Source organism: Gopherus flavomarginatus, chromosome 6 (genome assembly GCF_025201925.1).
Source record: "Gopherus flavomarginatus isolate rGopFla2 chromosome 6, rGopFla2.mat.asm, whole genome shotgun sequence".
Classification (NCBI taxonomy): domain Eukaryota; kingdom Metazoa; phylum Chordata; order Testudines; family Testudinidae; genus Gopherus; species Gopherus flavomarginatus.
Genome location: NC_066622.1, coordinates 14,864,134 through 14,881,940, shown reverse-complemented (window position 1 = coordinate 14,881,940; position 17,807 = coordinate 14,864,134). Strand labels below are relative to the sequence as shown.

Genomic DNA, 17,807 nt, shown 5'->3' with positions numbered 1-17,807 from the left:
TCTGTAGTAGTTTACAACCCTCCCTGCCCCGCTCCCGGCCCACAAGTACATATATGGCCTCCTTAGCTCTGAAGGCAGAGCAGGGAGCAGTGGCTGCTGGTGGGGTGTCCAGCTCTGAAGGCAGCACTGCCACCAGCAGCAGAACAGAAGTAAGGATGGCAATACTATACCATGCCAACCTTATTTCTCCACTGCCTTCAGAACTGGATGCCCAGCCACCAGTCGCTGCTGTCCTAAAGCTTCTCACCCCCTTCCCCGGAATACATTCTACTCCCTCCCAGGTTGAGAACTTACTGGAGCAGGGGTCAAAATTTACCACATTCACAATTTCTGAGTTGCCAGGTTAGGGCCCTGTGTTAAGTTCTTTCAGCTGCAGGTATGTCTACACTACAAAATTAGGTCGAATTTACAGAAGTCTTTTTTTTAGAAATCATTTTTATACAGCCAGTTGTGTATGTTCCCACACAAAATGGTCTAAGTGCATTAACTCAGTGGACTGCGTCCATAGTACAGAGGCTAGCGTCAACTACCAGAGCGTCGCAGTGTGGGTAGCTATCCCACAGTTCTCACAGTCTCCGCCGCCCATTGGAACTCTGGGTTGAGAGCCCAATGCCCGATAGGGCAAAAACAGTGTCATGGGTGGTTCTGGGTACATGGCGTCAGGCCCCCCTCTCCCTCCTTCCCTCCCTCCATGAAAGCAATGGCAGACAAGCATTTCACGCCTTTTTTCCTGGGTTACCTGTGCAGATGCCATACCACGGTAAGCATGGAGCCCGCTCAGCTCACCGTCATCATATGTCTCCTGGGTGCTGGCAGACGTGGGACTACATTGCTACACAGCAGCAGCTCATTGCCTTTTGGCAGCAGACAGTACATTAGGACTGGTAGTCATCATCGTCGTACTCCTGGGTGCTCTTTTAGCTGACCTCAGTGAGGTCGGTCAGGGGTGCCTGGGCAGACATGGGAGTGACTCAGCCAGGTCATTCGCCAGTCATACTGCACCATCCTCTGGCAAGGACCCAGGAGATGATGATGGCTAGCAGTCGTACTGCACCATCTTCTGGTGAGCACCCAGGAGATGACGATGGCTAGCAGTCATACTGCACCATCTGCTGCCAACCTAAGATGTATAAGGTAGATGGAGTGGATCAAAACAAGAAATAGATCAGATTTGCTTTATATTCATTGTCTCCCCCCTCCCTCCGTGAAATCAACGGTCCGCTAAACCCAGGGATTTGAGTTCAATCCTTAAGGGGGAGCCATTCTTTGTGACAGTTGTTTGTGTTTCTCCTTGATGCAAAGCCACCCCCTTTGTTGATTTTAATTCCCTGCAACCCATGTTGTCAGTTGCCCCTTCCTCCATCAGAGCAACGGCAGACAAGTTCTTCGCGCCTTTTTTCAGCACAGACGCCATAGCACGGGAAGCATGGAGCCCGCTCAGATCACTGCGGCAATTATGAGCACTGTAAACACCACATGCATTATCCTGCAGTATATGCAGAACCAGAACCCGCAAAAGCGAAACCAGACGAGGAGGCAACGGCAGCACGATGACGAGAGTGATGACGGCATAGACTTCTCACAAAGTACGGGCCCCAGCAATGTGCACATCATGGTGTTAATGGGGCAGGATCATGCCATGGAATGCTGATTCTGGTCCTGGGAAACAAGCACAGACTGGTGGGACCACATAGTGTTGCAGGTCTGGGATGATTCCCAGTGGCTGCAAAACTTTCACATGCATAAGGGCACTTTCATGGAACTTTGTGACTTGCTTTCCCTTGTCCTGAAGCTCCAGAATACCAAGATAAGAGCAGCCCTCACAGTTGAGAAGCGAATGGTGATAGCCCTCTGGAAGCTTACAATGCCAGACAACTACCAGTCAGTCGGGCATCAATTTGGAGTGGGCAAATCTACTGTGGGTGCTGCTGTGATCCAAAAAGCCAACGCAATCAAAGAGCTGCTGATATCAAGGTTAGTGACTCTGGGAAATGTGCAGGCCATAGTGGATGGCTTTGTTGCAATGGGATTCCCTAACTGTGGTGGGGTGATAGACAGAACTCATATCCCTATCTTGGTACCGGAGCACCAAGCCAGTGAGTACATAAACCAAAAGGGATACTTTTCAATGGTGCTGCAAGCACTGGTGGATCACAAGGGACATTTCACCAACATCAACGTGGGATGGCTGGGAAAGGTACATGACGCTCGCATCTTCAGGAACTCTGGTCCGTTTCAAAAGCTGCAGGAAGGGACTTTCTTCCCAGACAAGAAAATAACTGTTGGGGATGTTGAAATACCTATAGTTATCCTTGGGGACCCAGCCTACCCCTTAATGCCATGGCTCATGAAGCCATACACAGGCAGCCTGGACAGTAGTCAGGAGCTGTTCAACTATAGGCTGAGCAAGTGCAGAATGGTGGTAGAATGTGCATTTGGATGTTTAAAAGCACGCTGTCGCAGTTTACTGACTCGTATAGACCTCAGCAAATCCAATATTCCCATTGTTATTACTGCTTGCTGTGCACTCCACAATATCTATGAGAGTAAGGGGGAGACATTTATGGCAGGGTGGGAGGTTGAGGCAAATTGCTTGGCTGCTGATTATGCACAGCCAGACACCAGGGCAGTTAGAAGTGTACATGAGTATGCGGTAGGCATCAGAGAAGCTTTGAAAACCAATTTCATGACTGGCCAGGCTTTGGTGTGAAAGTTCTGTTTGCTTCTCCTTGATGAAACCCCACCTTTGGTTCACTCTACTTCCCTGTAAGCTAACCACCCTCCCCTCTCCCCTTTGATCACCGCTTGTGGAGGCAATAAAGTCATTGTTGCTTCACATTCATGCATTCTTTATTAATTCATCACACAGACAGAGGGATAACTGCCAAGGTAGCTGGGAGGGGTGGAGAAGGAGGGAAGGACAAGGCCATGCTGCACTTTAAAACTTTAAAACTTAAAAAATTTAAAACTTATTGAATGCCAGCTTTCTGTTGCTTGGGCAGTCTTCTGGGGTGGAGTGGCTGGAGGCCCCCACCGCGTTCTTGGGCATCTGAGTGAAGAGGCTATGGAACTTGGAGGGCGGTTGGTTACACAGGGGCTGTAGCGGCGGTCTGTGCTCCTGCTGCCTTTCCTGCAGCTCAACCATATGCTGGAGCATATGAGTTTGATGCTCCAGCAGCCTGAGCATTGACTCCTGCCTTCTGTCAGCAAGCTGATGCCACCTATCATCTTCAGCCCGCCACCTCTCCTCACGTTCATATTGTGCTTTCCTGCACTCTGACATTGTCTGCCTCCATGCATTCTGCTGTGCTCTGTCAGTGTGGGAGGACAGCATGATCTCAGAGAACATTTCATCTCGAATGCATTTTTTTCACCTTCTAATCTTCACTAGCCTCTGGGAAGAAGAAACATATGCAACTGGTGGAAGAAAGAAAAAGGGAGAGTGTTAGTTAAAAAGACACATTTGATAGGACATTGGGTACACTCTTTCATGGTAAACCTTGCTGTTAACATTACATAGCACATGTGCTTTCGTTACAAGGTCACATTTTGATAGCTTCACCCCTCCCCCCACCACGTGGCTAACAGTGGGGAACATTTCTGTTCAGCCACAGGCAAACAGCCCAGCAGGAATGGGCATCTCTGAATGTCCACTTAATAAAACCACCCTATTTCAACCAGGTGACCATGAATGATATCACTGTCCTGAGGATAACACAGAGATAAAGAACAGATGTTGTTTGAATGCCAGCAAACACCAGCACCATGTGCTGCAATGCTTTGTTCTGCAGTGATTCCCGGCTACATGCTACTGGCCTGGCATGGTAAAATGTCCTACCATGGAGGACGGAATAAGCCTGCCCTCCCCAGAAACCTTTTGCAAAGGCTTTGAGAGTACATCCAGGAGAGCTTTATAGAGATGTCCCTGGAGGATTTCTTCTCCATCCCCAGACATATTAACAGACTTCTCCAGTAGATGCACTGGCTGTGAATGCCAGGGCAAATAAATAATTAAAAACGTTTGCTTTTAAACCTTGTCTAATATTTCCAAAGGTACACTCATAAGGTCCCTTCTCCACCTACAGGGTCTGGAAGCCCGCCTTGGGTGGGGTCGGGGTTACTGGCTCCAGGTCCAGGGTGAGAAACAGATCCTGGCTGATGGGGAAACTGGTTTCTCCGCTTCCTTGCTGTGATCTATCTTCAATCTCCTCATCATCTTCCTCATCCCCAAAACCCGCTTCCGTGTTGCATCCTACTCCATTGATGGAATCAGAGCACAGGGGTAGGGTGCTGGTGGCTGCACCCCCTAGAATGGCATGCAGCTCATCATAGAAGCGGCATGTTTGGGGCTGTGACCTGGAGCAGCCATTTGCCTCTGTGTTTTTTTGGTAGGCTTGCCTGAGTGCCTTAATTTTCATGCAGCACTGCCGTTAGTCTCTGTTGTAGCCTCAGCCCTTCATACCCTTGGAGACTTTTTCAAATGTTTTGGCTTGTCATTTAATGGAATGGAGTTCAGCTAGCATGGATTCATCTCCCAATGCAGCGATCAGATCCCATACCTCCTGTTCGGTCCATGCTGGAACTCTTTTGCAATTCTGGGACTCCATAGTCACCTCTGCTGATGAGCTCTGCATGGTCACCTGTGCTAATCAGCTCACCACACTGGCCAAACAGAAAATGAAATTCAAAAGTTTGCGGGACTTTTCCTGTCTACCTGGCCAGTGCATCTGAGTTGAGAGCGCTGTCCAGAGTGGTCACAATGAAGCACTCTGGGATAGCTGCCGGAGACCAATACCGTCAAATTATATCCATGCTATCCCAAATTTGACTGGCAAGGCCGATTTCAGTGCTAATCCCCTTGTCAGAGGTGGAGCAAAGAAATCGCGTTTAAGAGCCCTTTAAGTCGAAAAAAAGGGCTTCGTTGTGTGGACGGGTGCAGGGTTAAATCGAGGTAACTGTGCTAAATTTGACCTAAAATCATAGTGTAGACCTAGCCTGCCATTAGCTGGGCCCTTACTTCTTATTTGAAGTATGAGGAAATACTGCCTTGTCTCAGGTAGCAAACTGTGATAACTTTGGCAAATGTTGAATTTGCAGAGGATAACTGGGTAAATCTTAGTCTGCTTGTGTCATGGTATAAATCCCCACTCTGAACCTTAGCGTCCAAAAGATGGGGTACCAGCATGAATTCCTCTAAGCTCAATTACCAGCTTAGAACCTGTTGCGCTGCCACCAACCAGGAATTCCAGTGCCTGGTACACTCTGGTCCCCCCAAAACCTTGCCCGGTGACCCCCAAGACCCAGACCCTCTGAATCTTAACATAAGGAAAGTAAACCCTTTCCCCCACCGTTGCCTCTCCCAGGCTTCCCCTCCCTGGGTTACCCTGGAAGATCACTGTGATTCAAACTCCTTGAATCTTAGAACAGAGAGGAAAATGCACCTTCCCCCTCTCCTTCTCTCTTCCCCTCCCAGATTCTCCCTGAGAGAGACAGTAATCCTAACACAGAGAGAAATTAGCCTCTCTCTCCCCCTTCCCTCCCTTCTCCCCACCAATTCCCTGGTGAATCCAGACCCCGTCCCCTGGAGTCTCACACCAGAATAAAAAAAACAATCAGGTTCTTAAACAAGAAACTTTTAATTAAAGCGAGAAAAACAGTAAAAATTATCTTTGTAAATTTAAAATGGAATAGGTACAGGGTCTTTCAGCTATAGACACTGGGAATACCCTCCCAGCATAAGTATACAAGTACAAATTAAAATCCTTTCAGCAAAATATAAATTTGAACTCCTTCCAGTCAAATACACATTTGCAAATAAAGAAAACAAACATAAGCCTAACTCGCTTTATCTACCTAGTACTCACTATTCTGAGCCTGTATCGGAGAGATTGGAGAGAAACCTGGTCGCACGTCTGGACCCTCTGAGCCCCCAGAGTGAACAACAACCAAAACAGCACACACAAAAACTTCCCTCCCTCAAGATTTGAAAGTATCCTGTCCCCTGATTGGTCCTCTATTCAGGTGACAGCCAGGCTCACTGATCTTGTTAACCCTTTACAGGCAAAAGAGATATAAAGTACTTCTATTCTATTAACTCCTACTATCTGTTTATGACAGCTTGTCTGCGGAGAACTTATTAGACGTGATCTAGCCTACGATAATGAACTGTTTATGTGTCAAGTGAGTCTGCAGTGGAGAACTGATTTCACATGTGTTTTGCAGAACTTGAACTTGCAACTTCATATGTTGCATTACTAATTAATTGCAAACATGAAACGTATTCAAACTGATGAAAAAACTAAAAATGCACTTAGATGTCTCACCGGGATTATTCACTTAAAGCCTAAAAAAACCCAATTAAATTCCCCACAACAAACTTAAGTCAGTTTCAGTTAACGTTGCAAGGTTTCTCTTATTTACAAACAGAAATTTGTATTCCTGATTCCTGCCTTACCTTATGGCTCTTTAGGATCACAGGCAGCTAAAATAAGGCACAGAAGCCTCAGAACTGTTCTACTTTGTGCTGGGAACCAGGAATAGCTCACTCCAGTTTTAGGACTAAGAAACTGTAAATGCATCTGAGGGCCACTTTCCCACCCCCCCAGACTTGCCCTGAGCCCAGCTTGGCCTTAGGCTTCATTTTCTTGGAAGTATAATTGTAACCAGAATTAAAAAAAAACAACTATTTAAATCAATGGTGGTAATTAATATACACAATATTAGTCCAGGTCACTGAGCTGTAATGGCACAGGACCCAATCCTGCAATTGTTTCTCATGTGAGCACTCCATACCCAGAAAAGAATCTGTTCCAAAGGTGAATATTATTTCTTTTTGAAATAGTATTGTGCTGCTCACCAATTTATATCCTTTCAATTATTCAGTGACAGTCATTCTGTCGCCTCGATATAGGCCTTGTGCCATTCTCATAGACATGGGGGGGTGGGGACTTTAAAATCTAAATGTTCAAACGTAAATGTTTTCTTTCTATAGCTCAGAGTGGTGAAATGTGACATTAGGAACACCTTTGTCAAATAGGAACATTGTCCTTAATGTAATAGGTGTTTCTGCCCCCAGGCAGTTGAAGCAGTGACATTCTTCCCGAGGGAGGATAAACAACAGACTTCAAAGAAAGATCAGTGTCTCACTGCATGTTTTATTGGCCATGGCTATTAAGCCAGGAAAATCCAACTCCTGGCTTGAAAGGATTAATATAAATAACTGAAGGGTGGTTTAACGGAAAATAAGTTTTTTGTGACCATGATTATAAGCAAACTGTCTCTTTATTGCAGACTCGGCCATATTTGCCTGTTGTGTGGAATTGCACAACTCAGTATGTTAACATAGCAGGGTGCACTGTACTGATAACGATTGTGGCCCTGATTCATGACAATTCTTAGCTCGCTTTCTTTCTTCTACGCATACATTAAAACCTAGCCCTGTGGAAGAAGTTCTTAATGCTGAATTTGCTACAGAATGTTCCCCAGTCATAGATATAAAAGATTTTATATGGAGAGAGATAAATTGTGATCTCAGTTATATCCATGTAAACCCACTGAATGAAGTAAGCTTGGTTCCAAGGGCTTATCTAGTAGAAGAATTTTTTCCAATGTGTTTTTTACAAAGGAAAAAATCTCACCACTTTTCTTTCTTTCTTTCTTTTTTTCTTTTTTTTAAATCTAGGAAAAAACCAGCCAAGGACTCCAGTAGACTCCAAGGCCTACACGGTTCTCGTTGCTCTTCTAGTATTCATATGTTCCGTGGCATTGCTTACTGCTATAATATGCAGAAAGTAAGTATTTTTGAGTAGGCAATAACTAATTAGCATAGATTAAATTTGCACAAGGAATCATTAAATGAATTATTCAGTACTCAAAGGGCTTTTATTTTGGTATTAAACATGATTAATACAAATCAAGAATATTGATTACAAGATAAAAGTTGTTCAGTGAATTTGAGGAAGTTTAGGAGAATGCTCAATTTAATCTCAAATTCCAAAGCCATGTGTTGAAAGAGGGACTGAAACTGTCTCGGTGTGAGATGGACTGTCGGGAAGCTACCTTATCTACTTTGCTCAGGCCTCACTAAGATGGACCCTGCTGGCCATTTATCTCCATAGAAGAATGCTACCTTGAGACCCAACAAAAGCTGCTAAGAGAAACCATCTTTCATGGTTAAAGACAAAGGCCAGTATTTTCAAACTTGTGGTCTAAAACCAGGCACCTGAAATCCATATTTAGACACCTGTACACGTGGCCTGATTTTCACTTACTTCACTGGGAGGCAAAGGTGTTCAGTACCACCAGAAAACCAAGCCAGTATTTAACTATTCTCTAAGACTGGTTTGGCAAGTATTTTAGAGCAGCTCTTTTTTAATATGAGGGCCCAATGGATGCCCTTGTAGCCAAGTTTCCAAAGACAATGTGTGAACAAAGCCAGAAATATTTTGGATTTCAGTGGCAGCATCCAGAAATCAAGGAAGAGAATCATAAATCAATGATGAAGTCAGTTCATCAATGATGATTCAAAGAATCAATAATGTAATTACAAACTCCTTTTCCTAAGAGATATATCAAGCAGCAAGCATCAGGTTCACAATAAAAATGCTCCCAGTAATTTAAGCACTGTCCATGAATCCACTAACTGCCTGTTAATTTCTTTAATGGCTCCTAAATTAGTTGCTCACCTGATGAGTCCTCAGCTGATTTCCTTCCCACAAAGTTTCTTTTGTCCAAACTAAAAGCACAGGTTGTAAAAAAAAATGGTGGTAGTACTTTAATGTGGCTGTGTAGTCACTGCTCCAGCGCTGGGAGAAAGCCTAGTGCTGTAAAAAGCCACTTCTGTGAGGGGAATAGCTACCAGTGCTGGGAGCACAGCTCCAGTGCTGTGACACTGTCTACACTGCCCCTTTACAGTGCTGAAACTTGCACCGTTCAGGTGGGTGTTTTTTCATGGTGTATATTCCCAGTACAGAGTTAACATGGCAGTTGGCCCTAATTTCCCTCCTATCAACACACAAAACCCTCCTATCCAGATTTCACGGGGACTTAAACCTGAGCTAGCTGGTATGGCTGGAGGTGTGGGTTAGAATTCCAGTTCCACTTTCACCCAGGCTGGTAATCCACCCACTCTGCAATAAGGACACAGGCTCACTCATTTGAGTGCTGATAGTCCTCCCACAATTCCCCTTTTGTGCCCAGGACAGACATGTTCTCTCACAATTCACTGGGAAGGAATTATAGAGCAGGTCATCTTACTTCAGCTCAACGAATGCCTCTGAAGTCCTAGCCACACACATGCATGAGTGCAGCACCAGTGAGGTATGGCTACGCTGTGATAAAATCCTGATGATGCCAAGTATCGGAGCCCAGGTCATTTGACTTGGGCTCAGGCTGTGGAGCTAACAATAGCATGTTTGAGCTTGGTCTGGAGCCTCGGTTCTGAGACCCCCACGAGGCAGGAGGGTTGAGCCTGAACCCCAACATCTACACTGCAAATTTGATAGCCCTGCAGCCTCAGTCAACTGACTCAGGCCAGTGTAGCTGTGCCACAGGTCTTTTATTGCAATATAGACATACCCAGTAACTAAGGTAGGGCTTTGCAGTGTGGCTACTCACACCTGGGCTGGGACAACACAAGTACTCAGACCAGGTGCCAATCTCCCGAGTTAACTGTGCTGTGAAGATATTCCCTTTGTGGTACAAGTAACTTAGCTGCCAAGTGCTGAAATGATAGCAGCACATACAGCAGTACTATCTCCAGTCAGCTCTGTCCCATTCCTTAGCTGGATCCCCAGCTGCGGCTGCCTTACCCTGACTGACTCCAGCTGGGCCACACTTCAGGGGGTGCCATGCACATTCCAAATCATTTTGTGACACCGTGTTCAAAATAGGATGCAGAATGTTCCATCTTTTCTCCTTGGTAAGGACGAGGAAGGGCCTAGGTCTTGCATCTGACAAAGTGGGTATTCACCCACGAAAGCTCATGCTCCAAAACGTCTGTTAGTCTATAAGGTGCCACAGGATTCTTTGCTGCTTTTACAGATCCAGACTAATACGGCTACCCCTCTGATACTAGGTCCCCTTAGAAATCTCTTTCTTAGGCACCCTGTTCCGCCTCCATTCCCAATGATTCCTTGGCCACACATCTCAGGCATAAAGTTAGCCTGTACAACAGTGAAAAGACTCCAGTGTGTTTTCAGTATTCCAAGTCTTCCCTTTTGTGACTTGTAATTTTCATCATAATGTCACTAAATAAGAGCTAAGCACAAATATATGTTTTAACATTTACTTACTGAGGTGGTAGCCATTTTAGCCAGGTTGTGTCTACCAACTACAATACTACATGTTAGTCATGGAAGACTTTGAAGGAGCTCTCTGTGGGGTATAATTAAGTGCCCAAGTGGGATTCATGAAAGGATCTAAGTTAGTAGCATATATTTACTTTAGACAATTTGATCAGAAGGAATGTGGGTAAAAAGAGCTTGGCAGGAACCAAAAAGGCTTTTGAAAAGGGCAAAGTGATGGTAATGGAGGAGTTCAACCAACCAGATGAACTGAGACAGTGGTCATAAAATAAACGGATCAGTAGCTTAGTGGGGATAGTACAGGACTGCCTCTTCCTTAAGCAGCACATAACAGAGTGAAACAGAAACAGGCAATTCTCACCTTGACCCCAACCAACACAGATGAAAGTGGTGCAGAAGTAATGCTAGCTGAGCATCTAATCAACAAAGATTACCCTAATTGTTGCACTGGTTTTAACCCAGTGTCATTTCACTTAAATCATACCAGCATGTGATGGAATGGACAATTAGGTCATGTATATTAAGGATATAGTTTTGTTACGGAGATCACCGGATCATGTCTGTTCTGGGCACAAAAGCGGAATTGTGAGAAGGTAGTGGAGGACTATCAGCACTCAAATGAGTGAGGCTGTGTCCATATCGCAGAGTAGGTGGATTACCAGCCTGGGTGAAAGTGCAACCCTGAGCCTCAGCATCAAAGTTGGGTGCAAGGATCTTGATATGGTTCCATAGGGGGTTGCGGGATTTTAATCTTGTTTTTGGTGGGTTCTGCAGGTCATGGTGCTGTGGGATTCTCATATTTGCATTGACATGATTAAGAAAGTGAAATAGTGCTTTTTTTTCAGCAGACACTATAGATTTTCACTCTGGTGATCAAACACTAACTGAGACTCTGATAAACTCAACCTAAGCTCTTGAGTTATTTCTCACTGTGTTTCTGTGGGGACTGACCTGTTTAACCTTACTTTGTTTTATTTATGTTTATGTATAACTGTGAAGATAATGTAAAGTAGTCTCATTATAATGCAGAAATTGTTGTTCTTATGTTTCTTTAGCATTATAAGATTTTATAAAGTTCGTAGTTGAGAATTAAGTTAATTCCTTTTAGAATTGGTTTGGGGAGGTTGACCCTGTGCAAGCCTTGCTGAAAATCTTCAGCAACTGAATTCTGGGTCTCCATGTACTTTCCTAGGGGAGATGGGGTTTTGAAGGCACTGGAGAAGGGAAGTAAACTCTAGCCCACCCAAACGATACATGGCATACAGGCCACATGGTCTTTTGCAAAGCACAAGCCCTGTCTACTTACTCTCAGTGGAGTCCAGCTACAAGAAACCTATTGCGCATGTCCCAAACTACACCCAATTTCAGGAACTTCAGGGTGTGGCGTGCTAATTTTGCATTTGCCAAGCACCAATGACCCAGTCATTCCTAAACCCCCACCCCTTCCCCCCTTCTCCATAGATCTCTTAAAGAGATCTTTCTCTGTTAGGCACATGGTTTACAGCTGCATCATCCCAGGAGCACCTCAAAGAACAGATTATGACACAGAGTCACATTCCCTCTCCTTTTCCCTGGGGAAAGGATAAGTTATTGCATCCTTTTTCTCTGAGCAGCACTTCACTACCCACTGTGTGCTAGGTCAGCTGCTCTGGCCAGTCATTAGAGGTGAGTGGAATCTCCTCCCCCATTGCACTGGCCTCAGGCATTTACTAACAGGTGAATAACCCCCCATCTTGCCTCACTGTGGCAGAAGTCACAATCTCAAAAGGAGTTAGGGCAGGCGAGTTGAGTGTATGTGACAATAGAGCCCATGGGAATCAAATCATTGTTAATCATGGTAAAGTGAAGAAAACAACTGATTTCTTTCATAAACCTGCTTTATTGTTTCCACAGGTGTCACTTATGGAGCAGACTATTTCCACCAATTCCAACACCCCATAACAGTTTAAAAAATCTGTTTTTAAATAAGAGCTATCAGGTAAAAGAAATGTGTTATATTATTTGCACAGAGGAGACAATTAACAGTCTTTGGCTGCTGCCTCTTTCCTAGACATATGCTACGCCTGTATTTCTTTTGTATTGTCCTCCTGGAGAGCAACTAATATTGCTCTGATTAGGAACTCCCTTCCTGCTGTTTATAACTTCCACATAAATATTACTTATGAACCACATTTTCAGACTAGTACATGCAGAAATGCGTGCACGTAATTTGTATGTGCAATTAATGCAATAACTCAGACAATCCTAACTGCAAGCACAGAAGATGAGCTAGAAACCGAATTAGCCATTTGCACCTGCAGTTAGTGAGGTTGTGTGTGCAATTATGGCAACTGTCGCCAGACTCTCAAACTGGTTTAAATGAGCAAGGATCTGTTGACTTTAGTGAAGACTTTAGACCTAGCCCAGTTTGTGCATTGTATATTTTTGTGAAATCCTAAAGGGTTGCCTTATATATTACATAGTTCTACTAAAAATAAGCCACAATGTTAAAGGTAAAAGAACAAATCCTGGTAAAAGGACCAAATCTGGGTAGGAGACTTTGCTTGAAGAAATACCTGTAGCTAGACTAGGGCTGGCTACAGTTGTGTATTTATGTGTGTGTGTTGGGGGGTGGGGGGAGAGAGCAGTGGATGTGGCCTGCTACTACCTTCTAATGTGAGGCATGATACGTCCTGCCATGCCTGTAGCTTGCCCACTGGGGAACCCAGGGGAAGCCATATATATTCCTTCAGGGTTTGAGAGAAATAACCAGATTTTCAAGGGTGACCACATAAAAGTGCACCCAAATCACACATTTGCTCAGTCAAAGAGGCACATAGGTGCATAGCAAGCTACCCATTGGAAGGCCAGAGCGCCAGCTTGCTTAGTTAGCTATAGGATTTGCACTTACAATTTAGAATTCACTTTTGGAAGCTGTGCCCACAAAGTGTTCCAAAGTGAGCCCAGATTGCTACAGATGATGCCATAGCTCTGATGGGGAAAGGAGCTGTCTCCTAAACAGTGAAGTGGAGTTTGAGTCCAGAGGTATTTAATGGCAGATTTGTATAAGATAGTACAAGTGGTGTAACTAGCACTAATCTGATGAAATGAAGAAAGGGAAAACCAAGACAGATTTATCTGGAAACATTTGCTGACAGCAAGATGTATGTGGTGGAGGAATGATGGGAAGTGCTGGAAAAGTCCATCACATAGGAAACTTGAAACCTGAATGGACAAAGCTCTAAAGAATGTATTCTAGGAAACATTCTAGGGCGGAAGGATGATCCAGTGGTTATGGTACTGGCTGGGAACTCTAGGTTCAATTGCCTGCTCTGCCACCGACTTCTTGGGCAAGTCAAACAGGGCACTGCAGTCGGAGGTAGGAGTGTAGTATGTTACATGCCTGAGTAGCTTTAATCTAGCCAGCTTGGGTACTAATGGCGGTGAACCCATGGCAGCATGGACTGCAGCATGAGCTAACTGTCCGAGTAGGTACCCAGGGTTCCGGGCCTGTGCTGCAACCTGCTGTTGGTACCCAAGTTAGCTAGAGCAAAGCTAGTTCAAGTGTGTCTGCTCCAGCTGCAACCATACCCCCGATTGCAATGTAAGTACCCTTAGTCTCTCTGTTTCAGTTCCCCATCTGTAAAATAGAGATAATGGCCTCTCAAGGATGTTGTGAGAATAAGCACATTAAAGATTGGGAGCACTCAGATATTACAGTAATGGGGGATATGGAAGTACCATAGAGAGAGAGCCCTATGTTGGCATGGACGCAAACACCATCTAACTTCTGTCTTCTGACCTGATTTACTTTGTGAAAACTGATGAGAAAACCTTTGGACTTAATATTAAGCAATTTTAGGCATTCCCCGTGCTGACTCTCCAGCTGATGTTATCTCAGATATTTTTGTGTTGATGTATATGATTAATGTATTGGGTTTGTGTATCCTAACTGAAGACAAAATTTGTGTGAAGTATTCACTTGGGTGTCTAGCACAAATGTACTGAACCTATTTGTAATTCAGATCTAAAAACACTGGTATAAACAGGCTCAATATTTGTTTCAGCACAGTTGTGGTCACCACACCAGTGGTAAATTTGGCCCATCATCTCTGCCATATTACATGATAAAGAGGCAGTAATCACTAAATGATAATACTTGATGCCTTCTTGTGTTTGCTGTTCCTGAAAAAATATAATTGCCTTACAGATAAAGTGTAACTTCGCCTTGGCTTTCATGGAGAATTCTGTATAGTAACTTGCTTCTAATTTCCCCCCGCCCTCTGAAAAGTTTTCCTTTGTTATTCCACAGTCTGATCAAGGAAACAAGCTTAAGAGATTATTGTATAAGCATTCAGTTTGTTTTTAATTAAAGTAAAGTCAACTGTGGAAAATAACATGATTGGGTATGACAAACTGATTTTAGAATAAGAGAAATAGCAAATATTAACATAGCAGCTAAGCAATCCTTAGAAAAAGTGAACTAAGACAAAGAGCATTTCACATTACTGAGAGCAGCACTGGGTTTTACTTAGCAATCTTTTTATTTAAAGTAAATTTAATGCAGGTGAACGAAGCCAGATTGATAGCCCTAGAGGCCAAAGGCCTGTGTTTAGCAATAGAATACAACACAACGTGAGCAGCCAGCCGTGCAAATTTCCCCCCACTGCACTGACATACTTTAGTTCTGGAGTCGGCAACCTTTCAGAAGTGGTGGGACAAGTTCACTATAATTTAAGGTTTTGTGGCCAGTAATACATTTTAACGTTTGTAGAAGGTCCCTCTCTATGTCTATATTACAGAGGTAAACTATTGTTGTATTTAAAGTAAATAAGGCTTTAAAAATATTTAAGAAGCTTCTTTTAAAATAAAATTAAAATGCAGATCTTATCAATTTAGTGTGATCCTTGCCTGGGATCCTTCTCTGAGGTTCCAGCCACCAGCCCCGCTCAGCCCGCTGGGGTTCAATTCACTCAGCCAGCAGTGGGCTGAGCAGGCCGGTGGTGGGCTGAGTGGGGATGACGGGGGGCTGACTAGCCCAATCCGCTGCCAGTCTGGGGTGCCAGCAGCACTCAGCCTGCTGCCAGTCTGGGGTTCTGGTTGCCGGTTCCTTGCCAGTCAGGGTCCAAGCCGCCGGCCCCACTCAGCCTCCTGCTGGCCTGGGTGAGCATAACCCCAGGCTGGTAGTGAGCTGAGGGGGCCCGGTGGCCAGGATCCCGGCTGGCAGGAGCTGGTGGATGGAACCCCAGACCGGCAGCTGGCTGAGCTCAACCTGCTGCAGTCTGAGGTCCCGCCACCGGCCCCGCTCAGCCTGCTGCCAGCTGAGTGAATGGAACCCCAGACTGGCAGCGGGGTGAGCAGGGCCAGCAGCAGTGCCATTTTCCCCACAGTCACTGCTTTAGCATTTTTATTCTGCCAGTTAAGGCAGTATTATACAAAGCTGGATTTGTGACCTTTGTCAATGGATTTCACACTGCCACAACAAAAGTGACATGCATCAGCAAAATGGCCACCACCAGCAACTGGGTTAATTGTATTATAAACTTTTACACAATTTATCCCCTGCTGAGACATACTTTGCACCCCTGCAAAATTTCATACTGCCTGGATAAGTTAATGGGTGCGTTGCTCCTGGAACACAAGTTTCAGAGGTTAAATCTCAAGCAAAAATATATATTTTTCAATTGTGTGATTTTAATCATTGTGAACTTTGAACTGTCATGAATTGTAGCTCAAAAGTATTTTTCACCTACGGTTTGATAGCTAAAAGCAGTGTTTCTTTTTTCAGAGAACACATAACTTTACCAGTGAAACGGAAACAGAAATTGGAAGTTGCTGTGAAGATCTTGGAAGTTATGTTGAGGACCTTTCTTCGGATGTCCTTGAAGATTCTTGTAATATGAACTATTAATCCATTCATGAGCTTGAAATTAACAGGAGTGTTACTGCAAGTGACAGCAGTTTAGATTGGATGAACCTTCAGATCATACCATCATCAGTGCTTCAAACGTAGAAAAATGTGTTGCTTCCAAGAGGTGAAGTTGCTTAATAAAAAGTGACATTTGTATGTGTTAGCTTGTAAAGAAAAAAGTGAGTACGTTCTGTGATGCTCTGTACCTCGAGGGGACACTCTACACCCCCATGTTCATCTTTATAAAATGATTATGTGGTATCCAATGCAAAGTTTGTCATGTTGGGTGTCTTTGGAAGGCTCATGATGCACTGAGCATGGTTGTTATAGTGATGTTACAATAAGGTTATAGGTTATAATTTCATGTGTATATAGTTATGAGGCTGAAAATGTATCCTCATAGCTTAAAGCAAGCCTATGCAAAAACTCTCCAAGAACAGACAGGCAGTTCACACCTCATCAGGGCATGGATGGGACAAATCCAGCCCAGCCTCACAGGAACAATGGCAGCAACAAAAGAATCTGTTAGACCCTCAAGAGAGTCACCCCTCTTCTTTTGGGCAGTTTAGGACTGCGATGAGGTAATGCTCACTTGACTCTGAAGGGAGGGGGGCAAAGCCAAGAGGAAAGATAGAACATGATAAAAGGGAGAGATATTTTGCTATGCTCTTTCTCTCTTCCATCAACACCTACAGACACCACCACCACCAAGTGACTGAAGCGCTGATCAAGAGGAGAACCTGACTGAAAAGCCAGTCTGTGGTGAGAAGCATCTAAGTTTTTAAGGACATTGAAAGTGTTAAGATCAGCTTAGAATGTGTTTTGCTTTTATTTCATTTGACCAAATCTGACTTATGCTTTGACTTATAATCATTTAAATCTACCTTTATAGTTAATAAATCTGTTTGTTTATTCTACCTGAAGCAATGCGTTTGGTTTGCAGTGTGTCAGAGACTCCCCTTGGGAGAACAAGCCTGGTACATATACATTTCTTTGAAGAATTTATATAAGCTTGCAGCGTCCAGTAGACATAACTGGGCGCTGCAAGATGGAGGTTCCTAGGGTTGTTTCTGGGACCAGATTTATTGGCTAGTGTCATTTGCTTGCAAGCAGCTGGGAGCAGCTGACATGCCAGAGGCTGTGTGTGAACAGCTCAGCGGTGGGGGTTCTCACAGCAGAGCAGGGTAAGGCTGGCTCCCAGAGTCAAGGATTGAAGTGACCTAGCAGATCACTGGTCCAGGCAGCACCAGATGGCAACATCACACATTCTGTTAGCATCTCTTATCAAAGCGTGAGAGCCAAAGACGTCTTCTGCTTGGCAGCTAAGAGAACTCCACTAACTGCGGTGAAGCTGCCTCTACTTACATTGGAGCTGAATTTGGCCAAGTGGAACCACTCCTATAAGAGTGGGCTGAAGACCTGGTCTCCTATTGCTGCTTTTGTTCTCCAATAACTGGAATATTTTTGTTCCTAGAACCATATGGTCTGAGGAAGCGGTTAGGGAACTATCACACTTATATAAATCACATTTGCGTCTTTGCTCTTTGTGAGCGCAGGAGGGACATGGCCAGAAAGACTCAAAAATTAAAATACAGTGAAAGGACTTTTTCAAA

General features: G+C 44.3%; 1 protein-coding gene across 3 annotated transcripts in view; it reads left to right on the top strand.

Annotated features, from left to right (window-relative positions):
- IL5RA (interleukin 5 receptor subunit alpha) overlaps positions 1-17,117 on the top strand; it is a 39,912-nt gene extending 22,795 nt beyond the window's left edge. For all 3 annotated transcript variants that reach the window (XM_050957493.1, XM_050957492.1, XM_050957494.1), the window contains 3 exons: positions 7,682-7,790; positions 12,198-12,282; positions 16,072-17,117. In XM_050957493.1, the coding sequence (XP_050813450.1) occupies positions 7,682-7,790; positions 12,198-12,282; positions 16,072-16,194 (317 nt within the window). In that variant the 3' untranslated portion in view covers positions 16,195-17,117. The remainder of the gene's footprint in view (positions 1-7,681; positions 7,791-12,197; positions 12,283-16,071) is intronic.
- The last annotated feature ends 690 nt before the right edge of the window (positions 17,118-17,807 follow it).